This window comes from Podarcis gaigeae (assembly GCF_964106915.1).
Source record: "Podarcis gaigeae genome assembly, chromosome: 3".
In the NCBI taxonomy this organism is placed as follows: Eukaryota; Metazoa; Chordata; class Lepidosauria; order Squamata; family Lacertidae; genus Podarcis; species Podarcis gaigeae.
In genome coordinates, this window is record NC_139680.1 from 103,678,197 (window position 1) to 103,694,127 (window position 15,931).

At 44.5% G+C, this 15,931-nt stretch overlaps 1 protein-coding gene across 5 annotated transcripts; it reads right to left on the minus strand.

Moving 5' to 3' along the window:
- Positions 1-1,605: 1,605 nt before the first annotated feature.
- On the minus strand, positions 1,606-14,958 carry LOC310841979 (heme-binding protein 1-like). Of its 5 annotated transcripts, none has more exons than XM_083733790.1 (6): positions 14,921-14,958; positions 11,020-11,183; positions 8,868-8,953; positions 3,979-4,120; positions 3,654-3,837; positions 1,606-2,960 (listed from the first exon to the last, which is right to left on the minus strand). In XM_083733790.1, the coding sequence occupies exons 2-6, from the start codon at positions 11,165-11,167 to the stop codon at positions 2,786-2,788; spliced, it is 735 nt and encodes a 244-aa protein (XP_083589916.1). In that variant the 5' UTR covers positions 11,168-11,183; positions 14,921-14,958; the 3' UTR covers positions 1,606-2,785. The 5 variants fall into 5 exon arrangements, with proteins under 5 accessions (XP_083589916.1, XP_083589915.1, XP_083589914.1 ...); XM_083733789.1 differs by lacking the exon at positions 14,921-14,958 and adding an exon at positions 12,267-13,517; XM_083733788.1 differs by lacking the exon at positions 14,921-14,958 and adding an exon at positions 12,213-13,517.
- Between the last annotated feature and the right edge of the window lie 973 nt (positions 14,959-15,931).

A 15,931-nucleotide genomic window follows, 5' to 3' on the forward strand; every position in this document is an offset into this window, starting at 1 on the left:
TCAGCCTGCAGGATTTCACAGTAACGACTGCTAAAAAGTCCCAGGTCCCTTTCAGGTAACTAGGATGCAGGCAGGACTCTTTGTATTCTACAAATCTATGCAAAATATAGAATTTGGCACTAAATACAAAATTCACCACCCCAAGAAGCTTAGTTTTTGCTTTGTATTGGGTTGAGCAAGTTTCTAGTCTTGGCTGCAAAAATACGACATGGGAAGGTGCAATGCAGTGCCTCACAAGTCAGAGGGGGAATTCAGCTTAGCTCTCAAGAGAATTTTCATTACCTTGAAACTTCCCAGAACCAGCAAATTATGCAAAACAGATGCACATTTGCTTTATCTGCATAACAGATTACAGAATTCACCTTTTCTTGACACAGAACTTTGATGTTTTGTGTTTGCTTTAAATAAAACAAGCCCTATGGCTACACCATCCATGCCCATTGATTTTAAAATGTGGAATTAATCCATACAATTTTTATTCAATTCTTAAAACCTGATTGTCTTATTGCTTCTGTCAGATGCCTGGACCTCTGATCTCCTGTTAAGTTTTATCTTCATATATCAAGATGACAAATACATTTAATGCCTCTGCCTTTGCTGCATCATGTGTTCCTAGGCTTATAACAATTCAGTATGTGTCTTACAATGTCTTTGGTAGCTGTCGTTTCTAATGTGTTTAAAATACCTTGCCTTTTACTATTTGTGCGTGCCTTTGTGTTCCTGTTAGATCTTTGATTCATCATCATTTCAACAAAAGCCTACTGTTAGACAAGAGCAGCCTCTGGAGGAAATATTATGTTAAAAAAACTGACTTACCACTGCAAAAAAGTGGCTTAATCTTCATGTTTTCAAACTTCTAAAATAATTATTTAAAAGGTGAGATCGTTGTCAGTGTTAAGAAGAAGCAATCAAACACCAACCTACAAAATCTGCTTCTTCCACACCCAGGCAACAACACGATACTTCACAAATTACTCCCGAGTATTACCACTGCTGCACAGTATTGAAGTTAGCTCTGCTGAGGTGATGAAATAATGAACCTGGATAGCCATTCACTCTTTCTTATTCTTCTTCCACTCAATCCAATTAACTTAAAAGGTTACGCTTCCAATGTCAAGGTTATGGCTTCCCAAATAATAAGGCAATGCACACCCTTCACTGCTGAAAAAAGAAAAAAATGCATTTACAGACACGCAGCTGAGTGGGAATTTATATTGGTAAGTGGCTATTATATACTGGCCACAGAACATAACTAACAGAAGCATGTCATCTTATCCAATTTTCCTTGAAGAGGGAAAGAAATTTCTCATGGTCAGATCTGATCTCTAATGCAGATGTATACTCCATTCTGAGTTGTGGAGAGGCATGGTAGTTATTTAGTGCCTTCCCTGATCACAGCAGTTTAAGAAGACAGCATGGTGATAGCCTGCTCCTTTGTATCGAAATGACCCACCTGATTCTGAGCAAGCAGCTGACTTGCATGTCACTTGGATACCCTCTGGGTGTCGGGGTTTTGTGTTGTTTCTGGATCTTCCATCTGAGTGATGACCCCCACCTGTTACCGGAGTCGAATGTCACAAAAGTCAGTAAAATGAGATAGACAGAGAGGGTTGGGCTAGATTTTATTTCAGGTTTGCTTTGTGCTACCAGCCTTCTTTGGGAGAGGACAGCAGCATTCATGAATGTGATACCAACCAGTCAATGCACAACGCAACACACAGCGACAAAAATGCTGCCAGCGACAACTTAACACGTACTCTGTGGCCTGCTCAGCTCGCACCCAGCCTGCCTGATCGAGAAACTGGCTCATGGGCAGGAGGTAGCCAGTGGGTGGCATTTATCTCTCTATGTGCTCTTGGGAAAACAGGAGGGCTTACAGGCCAGAGATCTCTGCTTCTCAGATCTCCCTTTGAGCCTTAGCCCTTTGGCGGGGATTTCCCATTTGCTCCTGGACAGGTGTTCACATTATTCCAGTCAAGGAAGTCTACGGCTACCTCATCCCAAACTGTGGGAACGGCTCTTCTGCTGTTGGATAACAAAGCTGACTAGCAGCTTCTCATGGCTAAAAGGGATACTCCGAGGCATCAGAAGTGAAATCCTCCTTCTACAAGTAACTTAGTCATAACCTGTGCCCCGGTACATCAGCGTTTGCCAGCTATGGACACGGGCTGTAGGCAATGGTGTTACGACCTGCTCTCGCTAGATTCGTTTCAGGATTGATACCAAACCCTTGGAATGTGAGCTGTGGGTTGCACAACAGCTACAATCCCTGATACAATCCCCGAGGAGGGGGAAGGGCCATGGCTCTGTGGTAGCGCAACTGCTTTGCATTCAGAAGGTCCCCGGTTCAATCCCTGGCGTCTCCAGGTGGGACCGGGAATGCTTCCCTACCTGAACACCTGAGAAGCCACTGCCGGTCAGGGATGACAATACTGAACTAGATGGACCAATGGTCTGACTCAGCATAAGGCAGCTTCCTGTGCTCCTAATGCGCCTTCATCCAAATGTGGCACGGCTGCACTCACGGCCCACTGAAGCAGACACCCCTTGTTCCTTCCAACGCCAGCTCCATCGACAACACCACAGCACCCCCTGCAGGAGTAGGGTGGAAACCGTCTCGGGGAGATCTGTACTAGTAACTCCTTGGTTCGCGCAGGGGGGGAAGGAGCACTTCATCTATTCTACAGTGAGTCAGGATGTGCATTCCTCTCCTTCAAAACTGCCATCTAAACCGGATCCAGTCACGGAGGGTGGATTGTAATCTTGTCAGGGATTCAAGGTGCTTTCAGTCTGCCCGCCGGATAAACCAGATCTCATTGCGGCGGTTAGGGACGCCAGGGTTCTGGTACGCAGCCACCAAGTAGGTTTCGCGGAGCACATTGTCTGTGGAGCCCAGCAACTCCCAGAGAAGGTGAATCTCCCGTAGGATTGTTTCTTCTGTGGTGGTCCCATAAAACACCCTTTACACAAGGTGAACAAAAAACCAATTGCCCATAAAGATCTAGTGCTGTAATTGTTTCTCTGCTCACCCATCCCTCTATCCTTCACTAGGTAAAGGGACTCCTGACCATTAGGTCCAGTCATGGCCGACTCTGGGGTTGTGGCACTCATCTCGCTTTATTGGCCAAGGGAGCCGGCGTACAGCTTCCAGGTCATGTGGCCAGCATGACTAAGCCGCTTCTGGCAAACCAGAGCAGCGCACAGAAAAGCCGTTTACCTTCCCACCAGAGCGGTACCTATTTATCTACTTGCACTTTGACGTGCTTTCGAACAGCTTGGTTGGCAGGAGCAGGGACGAAGCAACGGAAGCTCACCCCGTCATGGGGATTCGAACCGCCGACCTTCTTATCAGAAAGTACTAGGCTCTGTGGTTTAGCCCACAGTGCCACCCGCGTCCCTATCCTTCACTACAGGGCTCCTAATCTTGGAGCATGGGGGAATTGGAGAGGACCAGCTTTCTTTCCTGTCTCCCTAACAGGATCTCAGAACATCTGTTCTCACTTAGCCACTTTCTTCCCTGCCCTGCATTCCCTTTCTCCAAGGTAGGATAAGAAAGCATCCTTCCTTCCTTCCTTCCTTCCTTCCTTCCTTCCTTCCTTCCTTCCTTCCTCCATTTAGAGTCATATTCCTAGCATACATGAGTCAGGGCCCACCTGGAGATAACCCGAAGTGGTGCTCTCTCTTGTATCTGGATGTCGGGGTCCAAGGGGAGAGGGGGGTTAGGCTGAAATTCTTCAGGGAGGTAATAGGCAGTGATGACTTCTTGAAGCAATTCCGTGCCTTCCTTGTTCAGGTGGATCTCGTTGATCACTGGCACTGTCATCCCCAACTGACGGCCTAGATAAAAATACACATAAAGACACCAGAGAGTGAAAGAGGAGGATCTGCGGAAACCCAGCTCCGGCCTTTCCAGTTCCAGCGGGTCTAGCTGCTGCAGGCTTCCATGTCCCTGCCACGATGACACGTGCTTCCACATACCTAGGGAGTTCTCCTTGCAGATGTACCGTATTAGTTTCATGAAACCCATAGAGATGCTTTGCTCATATTTGGGTTCTCCTCTGGTAATGCATGCCCATTTCCCAGCTGGGTACAGTCGTTCCTCGTACGCTATCTCCTCACACTGAACCAAGAAGGAAACAAGAGTTTAGTGAGAGCTAGGCACTCAAACAACACAGGATGGGAATTACGTACTGAAAAAGCTTTGGCACTGGAGAGAAGCGTAACTCGCAGTCCGTCCTGTGCAAATGAAGTTTTGCATCTCCACTGCCAAATATTAACTAATTTTTTAAAAAAGAAAATAGGTTTCTTTAATATTTCAGCTTCTTTGCATTTATAACATCAAGTCATCTCAACACATGAAATCCTTCCCCCCCTCCAATTGCTACAAGCTGCTTAACAAATGAAAGCTGGTACTGCTGCTTATTAAAATATACAAGATAATTGATGTTTTAACTACGGTAAATATTAACTAAATTTATATTCTGCTTTTCCTCCAAAAAGCTCAAGGCAGCAGACATTGTTCTCCCCACTTTCTGTTTAGCCTAACAACCACCCTGTGAGGTAGGTTAGGCCCAAAGTGAGGTTGTTGGCAGAGTGGGACTTTGAACCAGGTCTCTCCAGCTTTAGTTCAATATTCTACACCACTGGTTCTTTGCATGGAATAGCCAAACAGAAAGGCTGACAGTGTAGGCCAGATACATATCAATATTGTTAGGCAAAAACTGGCAGTTACAAAGAGAACAGAGATTTCTCCTTTGTGACAGGTTGTAACATCTTCCAAGTTTGTTTGTTTTTAAAAAAAGAATCAGCTGCATTAAAGCACACTCAACACAGCATAAGGTATTAGGATGCTTTTCATTAAGGTAATCATTATTGCTTCTCTAAACCACTACAGATAATTGGGAAATTCTTCAAAATATATTTGTGAGGATAATAAACAGCTAATAACAATGTCCTAGCTACAGAATATACTTTAATAAAAGGCGTCACTGTTTTAGCTATTTGTTCCTGAATTAATAAAAGCATTAACCTGGAGCTCGACAGCATTGAAAAGTTGCTTAAATAGTTATTTTGTCAGTTATCACTAGGGTAGGTTTATTATCTCGACTGTTACACTAAGACACAAAGCTCATCCTTTTCTCTTATGAACATTGTAAAAACAGAGCTCGTAACGACAAGTATAACCCAGCCCTAAAGGGTGCAATCTACCCAGGCAAGCTAAACAAAAATTACTAAAGACACAGAAATGAATGATTAATTATTAATGTAAGGGTTTTTTAAAAAGCAGGAGCCGGTAAGTCTGTATGTTTATATTATAGGAGTCAAGTTAGCTAGCTCAATGGAAAGTGAGACAGGAGGAAACTCATCAATGCAGGTGGAAAAGAACGAAAACAACAACTGTACATCCAACTCCTTTTGGTGCAGAAAAAATATAGAAAGCAAAACAATGCCTTCAGCAGTCCCAGGAACTATCCTGCACATCTTTGGAGCAACAGCTGTATAGACACATTGCAATGTTTCAGAAGACAGAATACCCAACTTTTCTAAGGCATGCATGCAGTTTTGGGTTGGAACAGGATGGGGGTGGGGATGAAGTGACTCTTCCATAAAGCATTTGCATGGAATTACTATGGCTAATGAGAAATGAATAAGAAAACTACAAAAAACCCCCAACAACCTTCAGAGACTTTACTTCAGGGAGTAAATGCAGAGACAGTAGCACAATTTAACATGGACGGCTAGCAGTAGTATAATTGCATTAAAGCTGATAAATACCACTTTTATTGCCCTTATGGCCATATAAACTCAGTTCAGATGTAATGACAAACCATGATTTGATGCTGGTTTGGGATCTTGGAATGAGGCAAATGTTGGTCTGTGAAATGACAGGTTTTTTGCATTTGGATGAAAACCGGAAACTATGGTTTGACACAAATTAGAAGCTTCTACTTTTAATCTTACCTTGTGTATGAAGGAATGAGAGAACCAAGAGGGAACACCTACTCATTCTCTTAATAATTATTATTGGTTTATTATTACATCTGAATTGAGTCAAAAGGAATACTGGAAAATATATTTGAAGGATCTAGGTTACTTGAGGGAGCTCGAGGCCATATTCCCACTTCTGTGTGCCTGAAAGTCAAGCTGCACTTCAGGAAATGGATGCAGTTTTCTCACTAAAACTGAAAGCTGACCTTGCTTTCCGACTCCATACAAATACAGGTCCAAGGAATCAAACAAAAGACAAGGAAGTGCTTGTAGATTGACAAATATAGACTTACTGCTCCTTCAACAACCAGGGGAAAACAGAAACTACTTAAAAGTAATTTTCCCTCACATGATATAAAAAATAACAGAAGACAATGCAGAAGACCAGGTGGACTGAATTCAATATAGACATCTCTATCGAAGAACCCCAAGGTAGTGAATGCTTTTGATCCTGTTAGTACTGATATGCAGAGGCTGAGCTAACGTTATGACAACAGGAAGATAATACTAGCAAGATGCCCATCACTGCAATTGGCAGTGGTGGGTGTACAAAAAAGAGGGAGTGTTGGGAAGGGCACTATGTGAGGGGTAGGCCAGGAGCGGCTAACCTTTCTCAGCTTGAGAAACTCTCTCTGATGGCCACATGTCAGTGCACAGGCACACACGCCCGCAACTCAGAAGAAGAGTAGCTTACGCAGGCAGGCTGATGCACATACATTCAGGCAGAAGCATAAACTCAGCTGAAAGGTGGGCAGGTAATTAAGTACCCATATCCAAGGAACTTGCCCAAAGGCAGCAACCACGACGACCATGGGCATTTTCTTCACCCACATCTTCCTTGCAGCGGAGAGGAGATCTGCTATGGTGCTTCCTGCACCAAAGAGCTACATCTCCAACAATAAGCTGTATGCGAGATCCTTCTGACCCCTGGATCCAGCAAGTGTTAAAATATAAACCCTGTGTTGAGGTTACAGCCTGGTGTTAAGGGAAACAAAGGAAAGGGGCTCTGTGTGAGATGGCAAGTGGGTGAGGCCCCTCCTACAGCTCCTTAGCAGGACAAAGCTAGAGTTTGGAGTTGAGAGTGAAGTGATGCCACCCAAAAAGAGAAAAGAGAGAATGAAGTGATGCAACCTAGAGGGAAAGCAGCCAGCTGGAGAGACGAGCCAGAGCAATGCTTGAGTGCATGTTTTATTTCTGTTTGGATCCAAGGGAAGAAACAAGAGCCTTTTGCAGTGTTAATGCTGTGAACTGTGCTATCATAGGCTCAGGCTGTATATAAGTGTAAATAAACCATGTATCATAAAGACACCAAAGTCTCCACTGTGCCTCATTTGAAAAGGAGGCATGAACCCTGGGGAAGCACCTGGAACCCTGGGAACTTGGCACACCAATTTTCTAGAGCCGGCAAAGTGCTCTGTTTGCATTCTGTTGTTCTGTGCTTTGGCTGCGCTTGAGAATGATAGTTAGAGATCTGTATCTCTTCATCAGGCACTGGCTGTGTACACGCTATAAAGCGCATTCAAAACACATTATTTTCCCCATAGTTTAACCTAGTTTTTACAATTCCCAGCAACCCTTAACAAACTACGGTGCCAAGAATTGTTTGAGGGAAAGAATGTGATTTGAATGTGCTTCAAAGGTGTAGTGTGCAAACAGCCATTGGTACAAAACTACAGGAAGCTTCTGTTGACCTACTTATGCTAATCACTGTGCCCTCACCAGCTGTGATGTGTTCAGCAGAAATCAAGTTATTGTTCCTCTTTGCAGCCTGTCAAGGACATCACAGGCAGTTTTCAACTAGCACTATTAATAGTGCACCTGGATGCTGAAACATGCAGTCAGGAAGGGATGTTTTTGGGGTATTTTTACAAGCCCTGGTTCACAGGAAATTGCCAAAAAAAATCTGAAGGCACTTGGGGAAGCACAACAAAGACAAACAACAACTGAAACTTTTTAAAAGGCGGGGGGTAATTTTGGGTGGTGGTGGTTTAAGTCACCACTGATTTGTTGCCAAAGTGTCAGAAGGTCCCAGTGAGCCATCCCAAAATCTGTGGTAGCCACCCCTGCTATACAGCATCTTACACCCATTTAACTTGCACGATTTCAACCATATGCGGTTGAAGACAGGCCTGCTTGGGCTTATCCAGCGCATAAAAAGCTTTTAAACTCTCTGCCTTGCTTGGGAGAAAAGGCCTGGTCAGAGCACCAGCTCTGGGATGCTTGCTTGAGATGTTGTGGGGCCAACTGAGTGGCCGTGAGAACTCGCATGTGCATCCCTAGTCTCCCAGAGCCCATGCCTTGAGTGAGACTTGCCCAACAAACACAGCAAAGAACTTTAAAACTCTTTCCGTAGTGGGTTCACTTGGGTTACCCAGCGTGGAGAGCTTGTAAGCTCTCTGCCTTGCTTGCTGGGCAAAGCCAGCTCAGCATATGGCTCTGGGAGTACAGAGCATTCTCTCTCATTCCCCATAACCCACTAGCCATGGGGGCAGGGTTGTTTCCAAGGGTTTGGGTATATGTGGTTTCTGCTTATACACAGATCCTTTAGAAGCGACCCACCTGCGTAAGATTTGATCGTACCATATGCACTTACTCAGGAACAAGACAACTGAACTCAATGAGGCCTGCTACTGAGTAGACAAGTATAAAATTCCAGGAGGACAGATTTTGTACAAGTTTAAGGATGGCAAAAACCTAGAGTGCATTGGAGCGCTGGGAGAGTCACAGATGCTATTCTGAAGAATGTTGGAGGGGAGAGGGTCATATTACATAACTTATACACTCTTTTCTCCACAATATACCACAAAGCTATGTCAGCCAGGTATATAAACATACATTATTTTATTTACAAGCAAGTTTGTATATGTGAGAGTGCTCACCTTCTCATGCTGTGATAAAGTAGCGTAGGGCACAGGCTCTCGAGTCTGGTTATGGCGCGCCATTTGCATTATTGGACCTGCCATCTCTAGCAAAACAGAGTCAAGTAGTGGGGAATTCACTTTAAGACTGAAAAATATCTTTAGAAATTTAAAAAAAAATCTATAGAAGCCTACATTTTTAAAACAAGCAACTCTCATTAGTACCTATAGGGTACACTATAGATCTAAACACGTAAAAAGGAGCCACCAGTAATCTAGCTCCCTACTTTCCAGCCAAGGAGGCCTCTCCCTTCTCCAGCTGCCACTACAGGACTATTCAAGAACCATATTCTCCTGCAGGGAGGAGAGAGGTTGGTTTTTTAAAAAAATCATCTGTTTCTTGCAGCTTGTCTTGGTTGTTGTATTATATAGTTTTGACTGATGCTGGTTGTTTTAATGGGTAGTATCCAATGCACTTCTTCTGTTCACACAAGGTTTTTTGTTTGTGCAATGGAACTCCTCCCCTTCTTCTCCCCGCACCCTCCTCAAATCATCTCCAGAAGGTTGGAGGAAATCCCAGAACAGATTTAGGGAGCATGTGCGGAGAAAATTGGGTCTGAAGGGCCCTCCAACCAGTGGCAGAGAAAAGGGGGTGCGATAGGTGCGGGCCGCCCTGGGTGTCACCACTGAGGGGGGTGACAAAATGCTGGGCGGCACTCACCGCAGGGCCTGCAGCGCGTCTGAGCCACACATCTCTCTTGGGAGCACACAGGCTCCGCCCTGCCCAAACGGTCCGCCAGCTGCCTCCCCCCCCCCAGCTGTAGGGCAGCTGAGTGGGAGGAGGCAGGCAGACTCCAGAGGCCCCACGATGCACACCACCTGTGGGTGCACCGCCCCAGGTGCCCAAGCAGCTTCCTCCGCCACTGCCTCCAACCCTCAGGGTGTTGGGGGTGGGAGGGTGCAAGGGAGAGAAGAGGAAAACACCATTGCACGAGTGCAAGTTTGTTGCACTAGTAGAACAACAGCACTGGAGACAACCCACAATTTATGGGGAGAGCCCATGTACACATACAGTCTTTTAAGGATAAGAAGAACCTTAGCTTTTTAGCTTAGAGGAGAAACTGGATTTGCACAATGCTGAGTGGCTGGCCCTTGTGCCAATCATGGAGCCATCTGTTGCTCCTCCTTCCTAGAGTCAGGCTGTGCACAGCACTGATTGGTTCACTTGTCTGTGTCACAAAGCACCCTCCCGTCCTCCTCCGCTGCAGCACATTTCAAAATTTAAATAAATTTTTTTAAAGCCTTTTTTTAAAGCACCAAGCAAACCATTAGAGCAGATAAGCATGACAGCTGCTTGTGACCTGCCCACACCAGTTTATTGTGTGCTTGCAATTGTTGGCATTCCCATTTAAATTGCATAGCCCATTAAAACACTACCAATCTCAATGCTTTTCCTCTGTAAATTTGGGTTTACCTGATATGGGGATAATCCATTAAAATTGGGAGAAATTGGGCTCCAAATCACCTCACTTAGGGATGCAGGCTATTTGTTCTGCTCTTTTGGGGTGGGTGGATCAGTCATCACTTTCTGCTATTCACCTTTTCAAGGCTTTCATTTTTTCCCAGCTGTGCTCCTATTTTTCTGGCATGCTCCTGAGTGCTCAAACAAAAACCAAAAAACTGCAAAAGTATGTGATGAGTCTTTATAATTGCCTGGCTTTTGCTCACTTCCTTGATTTCTTTTTTTTTTAAGGTGCACTCACAACTATCTGCAAGTATGCCCTTACTTGTCAAAACAGAAGCAATAAATTAGAAGTCGGGAACAAACAGAAAAGGGAGTGCCTACTGGTATGAACAGGATAGGCTGAACGGGCTCCTTACATACAAATTCAAATACATGTGGATATGGACTAATCAGGTCTAATTCAAATGACGGGGGGAGTGGATTAACAGCTAAATAAAGCTCAAATGTGGACAAGCCCTTGGTGTGTGTGCATGCATGCTAGGGAACAAAAAAATGAAATGTGGGAACAGTTTTGAGCTAGAGGCTGTGCATGTGAAGGCAGAAGTTCAAATGCAAGTAGAAGCAGACCTCGCCTTGTAGGTTAAAAATCTACTTCCTCCTCTCTTAGAAGGTGCAGCCTAAAATTGCGACTGGAATGCAAATTCATACCTTGGGGGAGAGACACTTGGTGAGTGCTGGCTACTGTCTCCCAATGAGAAAACAGCCTGTTCTGTTCCTCCCCATCCATTGGTTCATCCTCTTCATCAGGGACCTCATCATCCAGTTCATTCAGTTCTTCAAGTGTAATACGAGCCATAGTAACACTGTAGCTCCTGCAGAAAATGCAACGGAAAATTCTATATCTTGAGCAGTTTGAGTAATGATACCACTGCATCTACAGGAGAAGTGCTATTGGCACAGGATACCATTTTCCTGAGTGCTGTTAAGACATTTCCCTTTGCCACAAAGGTTTGGGGCAACATAAAGGTAAAGGGACCCCTGACCATTAGGTCCAGTCATGGCCGACTCTGGGGCTGCGGCGCTCATCTCGCTTTATTGGCAGAGGGAGCCGACGTACAGCTTCTGGGTCATGTGGCCAGCCATGACTAAGCCGCTTCTGGCAAACCAGAACAGTGCACGGAAACGCCGTTTACCTTCCAGCCAGAGCGGTACCTATTTATCTACTTGCACTTTGACGTGCTTTCAAATTGCTAGGTTGGCAGGAGCTGGGACCGAGCAATGGGAGCTCACTCTGTTGCGGGGATTCGAAGCGCCAACCTTCTGATCGGCAAGTCCTAGGCTCTGTGGTTTAACCCACAGCGCCACCCGCAGGCAACATAGGGTTGTATTAAATGAAGTTGTCCTGCCCATCTTCCCATTGACATGCAAATTTATTTATTGGACAGGTTTAAAAAACAAAACAAAATGGCAGCAGTGTGGGGCAAGGGGAGGGAAGTCACAAAAATATGATTTCCCATGTATGGCCAGTTTTCAGACATACTGATTTTGGAAGTGTTCGCATGCAAGTAAGTTACATATGAACTTATGCTGTCTACTCAGGAGTAATTACCATTAATTCCATGAGAATAACTCAAATATTATCAAATTGCAGCCTTTCATTCTCTTATTGAATAGAAAAAGTACTTAAGATTCAATGACCAAAGAAGCCCCCAGTATTCAATATGTGAATAACTTATTTAAATACGGCTATCATTCATCTATGTAGATGGTTTATCTTTGAAATGCCTTACATTTCTTTCTGTAATAAATAATAATACTAATTTTATTACTTATACCCAAGCCACTCTAGGCGGCTCCCAACAAAATATTAAAAACACAACAAAACATCAACCATTACGAACTTCCCTGTAGAGGGTTGCCTTCAGATGTCTTCTAAAAGTTGTGTAGTTCCTTACTTCACATCTGATGGGAGAGCGTTCCACAGGGAGGGCGCCACTTCCGAGAAGGCCCTCTGCCTAGTTCCCTGTAACCTCACTTCTTGCAGTGAGGAAACTGCCAGAAGATCCTCAGCGCTGGACCTCTGTGTCCGGGCTGAATGATGGGGGTGGAGATGCTCCTTCAGGTATACAGGCCAAGGCTGTTTATGGCTTCACATGGAGCAATCATATGCATGTTTAGTTTGAAATGTTCTGCTGACTGCTGTTCATACTCCCAGGTAAGCAAAGGATTGAAACCTTAATGATCCTTAATTTCTTTACATATAAAGAAGCAGCTTCCTAAAGTAGTATTTCATGGGTGTACTCAAGGAACAAAGCATTAATATCTATACAGTGCATAACAATTTCCCATCATTCCATGTCTATTTTACTTATATGTAGTAAACAATGATAAAAAAATTGAAACTGCTTGGCTAGACTATTATTGCATTCAGCCATTGCTACTAGTTAATTTATGAAATGGAAAATGAGGTAGAAAAATAATTATCCGTTTTGGTTTCAAGCCAGTTTCCTAGTGGTTTGTATGTACAGTATGCGCTACAGACATACATCAATGAAATATATTTATATTTTCCTTGAATAACTCATCTCATATACAGTAGATGTTATCTGCCATTCACATTGGGTTGCATCAGAACGAGGTTATTTGCCCTTAGGTACCATTAAAAAATAAATGTTAAAAGTTAGACATCACTTAAATTCTCATTACTTCAACAGAACTCAAATACAATTACTCTGGCTCCAACCCGTTGTTCAGAATTCTTTAGCATTTATAACTGTACACTTCTCCAAATTATTTTGAAACTCCTACAGCTATTGCCACCTCATCATAAACCATATTTTAAAAACAAATTGTTACTGTGTCATCACATTTATTAGTATTTTGTGATCACTTTATCCTAACCACACCCAGTCAAAGCAAAGATCCTTGAGGAACCTCCCTTTAGAATTTACTACAGTATTATACCTATTAATTTTTTAAATTCAGATTGTGACCAAGAAAAAGTTACCGTTTCTGTTTTGACCCTTAAGATAAGGTTTTCTCTATTTTACTCTGAGATCCTACATGGTTAGGTATAGCTTCATTAGAAAAGTTATCTTGCCTAATGGTCTGTATATAACAGTAGGTCAAGATCCACCTTCTGACCACTCCTGTCTTGAGAGTCAGACAACAGTGCACCATTGAAAGAAATGGAGTAGAGTCACAGTAGAGGAGTATCCATCATCTTCATCATCAATAGAAGACTCAGGAGATGCAGCTTTCATTTGCAGTCTAGCAATGCAGTGATGGGGAAAACACCTGTTAAATTTCCAGCTATGTGGCAACTACAGGTAAAAATGGGAAGTTGTTTTTTTAAAAACTGACACGCCATCAAAAAGGCATACTGTTTTGTCAAGGTAGGGGGACTGGAACTGGAGATGGGTGCAGGGTCACAAAGCCCGAGGTGCAAGTAGGTGGGTTGTACTGATTGGGATATGGAGCATAAAAAGATGGGAGTTGGGAAGACATGCAAGAGAGCTTCTCTTGGGCAACAGCTGGAGATATCTATGCAGGTGTATATGTTTGGGACAGAGTGTTTTATTTTCTTTTAAAATACTTTTAAAATTCATATTACGTTGAGACACTATGCAGCAAAAACCATTAGACATCTAATATCCTTGCCTTGCATGCAAAAAAAACACCATAATCCCAAATAAAATAAGGAAAAAATAAAACCAACAAGGAAAGACCTACAAACAGGGGGGGACAGAGTAACAAAAGCACTATAATACCATGAATGAATTAAAGGAAAAGCACTGTCATTTACTTTGGTGTTCCAGAAACACATAAAAGGCCCACCTCTCAATAAATTTGTTTCCTTAGAATCATAAAATTACATAGTTGGAAGGGACAAGTGTCATCTAGTCCAACCCCTTTATTTAGTAGTGCATTTCTCTCCTTTTTGTAGTGTGTTTTCTAGCAGTTTTTAAAAACCCTCTCTGTGTTATTGCATTGCTGATTACCTTTCTTATTATCATTCTATTTTTTTATACCCCGCCTTCCCCCCCAGACTCAAGGCAGCTTACAGATAGAATCAGCTAAAAAAGAAAAGCAGGGGGAAGAAACTAAAAACCCCTCACTAAAAAGCAACTGAATACTAATAACGTCGAAAAAACAACGCCATGGTACACTCGCACTCGCAATTTCCTTCACTCCGTGCACCCGTGTTTCGAACCCGGGAGCTTCTGAACAATTCAAGTAAGCCAAGGAAGGAGTGAATAATGATATATGAACGAAGGAATAAGGCCAAAGCAGCTACTGAGGGGCTCCAGGTGAGACCGGGGGGCGAGGGCTGCTCTCCTTCGAGTCACAGGTAACGGGAGCCCAGGCGGGCCTCCCAGGTAACGGTGAGGGGACGGAGGGCGGAGGCAACCGCCACCCTCAGGGACAGCAGCCAGACGGTGGGAGGGGGAGACCCTGACCCTCAAACTCCGCCCCCGCCCAAGCCGCCAATCCCCTTCAGGGGAAGAAGCGCGCGCAGCTCCCAAGCCAGGAATAGAGGAGGGGGTCTCGGGCCCACTCCCCTATTGGGCTGGGTAAAGGGAGAAGCAAAAGGGGGCGAAGCCCTTACCTGTCACTTCCTGCCTTCTCCGGCCGACCCCGGAAGCGATTCCGGCCCGCCGAATGAAAAAGAGGCGGGAGGCCGAGCGCGAGCCGACACGCTCTGTGGGGCGGGGGTGGGAGGAAGGCAAGGGCAAAGGGGCGTGGCTCCAGATGACGTCACCGAATCGGCTTTTCCACAACTCCTCCTTCTTCTCCTCCCAACCGCACAACTTCCAAGGGGAAAGGTCTTAGGAAATCCAACTGCGATTTCCGGTTTCCATTTGCAGCGGGTGGAAGGCGGGGCAATGTTCGTGCGGGGCAAAGGTGGCGGAATCATAGAATGGTTAGGAGAGGGACCCTCAAAGGTCCTCTAGTCCAACCTCTTGCAAGAAGCAGCGGAACTGATGTTTAAATAATGTTTTTTATTTATTTTTTAAGTCAGGTGCGGGAACGTGGGGAAGCAGAATCGAACCATTGGTCCATGGGCATTTCAGTTTTGTCGAAAGGCGCGGACGCGGTTAGGGGCTCGGCAGGGCTTTCAAGTGAGGATTCCTCCCAGCCCCGCCTGGAGATGCGGGGATCGAACCCGAGACATTCTGCACGCAACACAGGTGCTTTACTAGTGAACCACGCAGGGTTCCCAGGTGTATGCGTCTCTTTCCTTTCTCTCAGATATTTGAAGTAAGCGCCGCATCCGTCTCGGAAAGCGGAACAAATGACACCTGTCAATGGAGGATGTTTCCCACGTGCAACCGACACGCGTCCCGTAGGGCTCCTGTGTTCGTTTTCTAGTGCTTCGCGACGAGTAGAAGAACACTGAGATGTAGGCATTGCCTACTGATTTTCTACCTGTTGCCCACACCTTGAAAGCCGCAGTGCTGCATTTAGGTGCGCCCTTCTTTTGCCCTATCTACTATGAAAGCACATTTCTCCATGAAAAAATAATCATTGTGTGGTATCTACTTCCACACCTTTTGGTTACAAGATAAATGCAGACATTCAGTGGGTACCATTACAGAGCTACACCTGTACATTGTCT

What these genes read in the sequence shown, in the direction of transcription:
- LOC310841979 (XM_083733786.1), bottom strand. Translation starts at nt 11,245, where the DNA reads ATGCAGTGGTATCATTACTCAAACTGCTCAAGATATAGAATTTTCCGT. An exon ending in CCAAGTGTCTCTCCCCCAAG is followed by an intron (nt 8,954 to 11,019) that starts GTATGAATTTGC and finishes CTGTTTTGCTAG; the next exon opens with AGATGGCAGGTCCAATAATG. An exon ending in CTTTATCACAGCATGAGAAG is followed by an intron (nt 4,121 to 8,867) that starts GTGAGCACTCTC and finishes TTCTTGGTTCAG; the next exon opens with TGTGAGGAGATAGCGTACGA.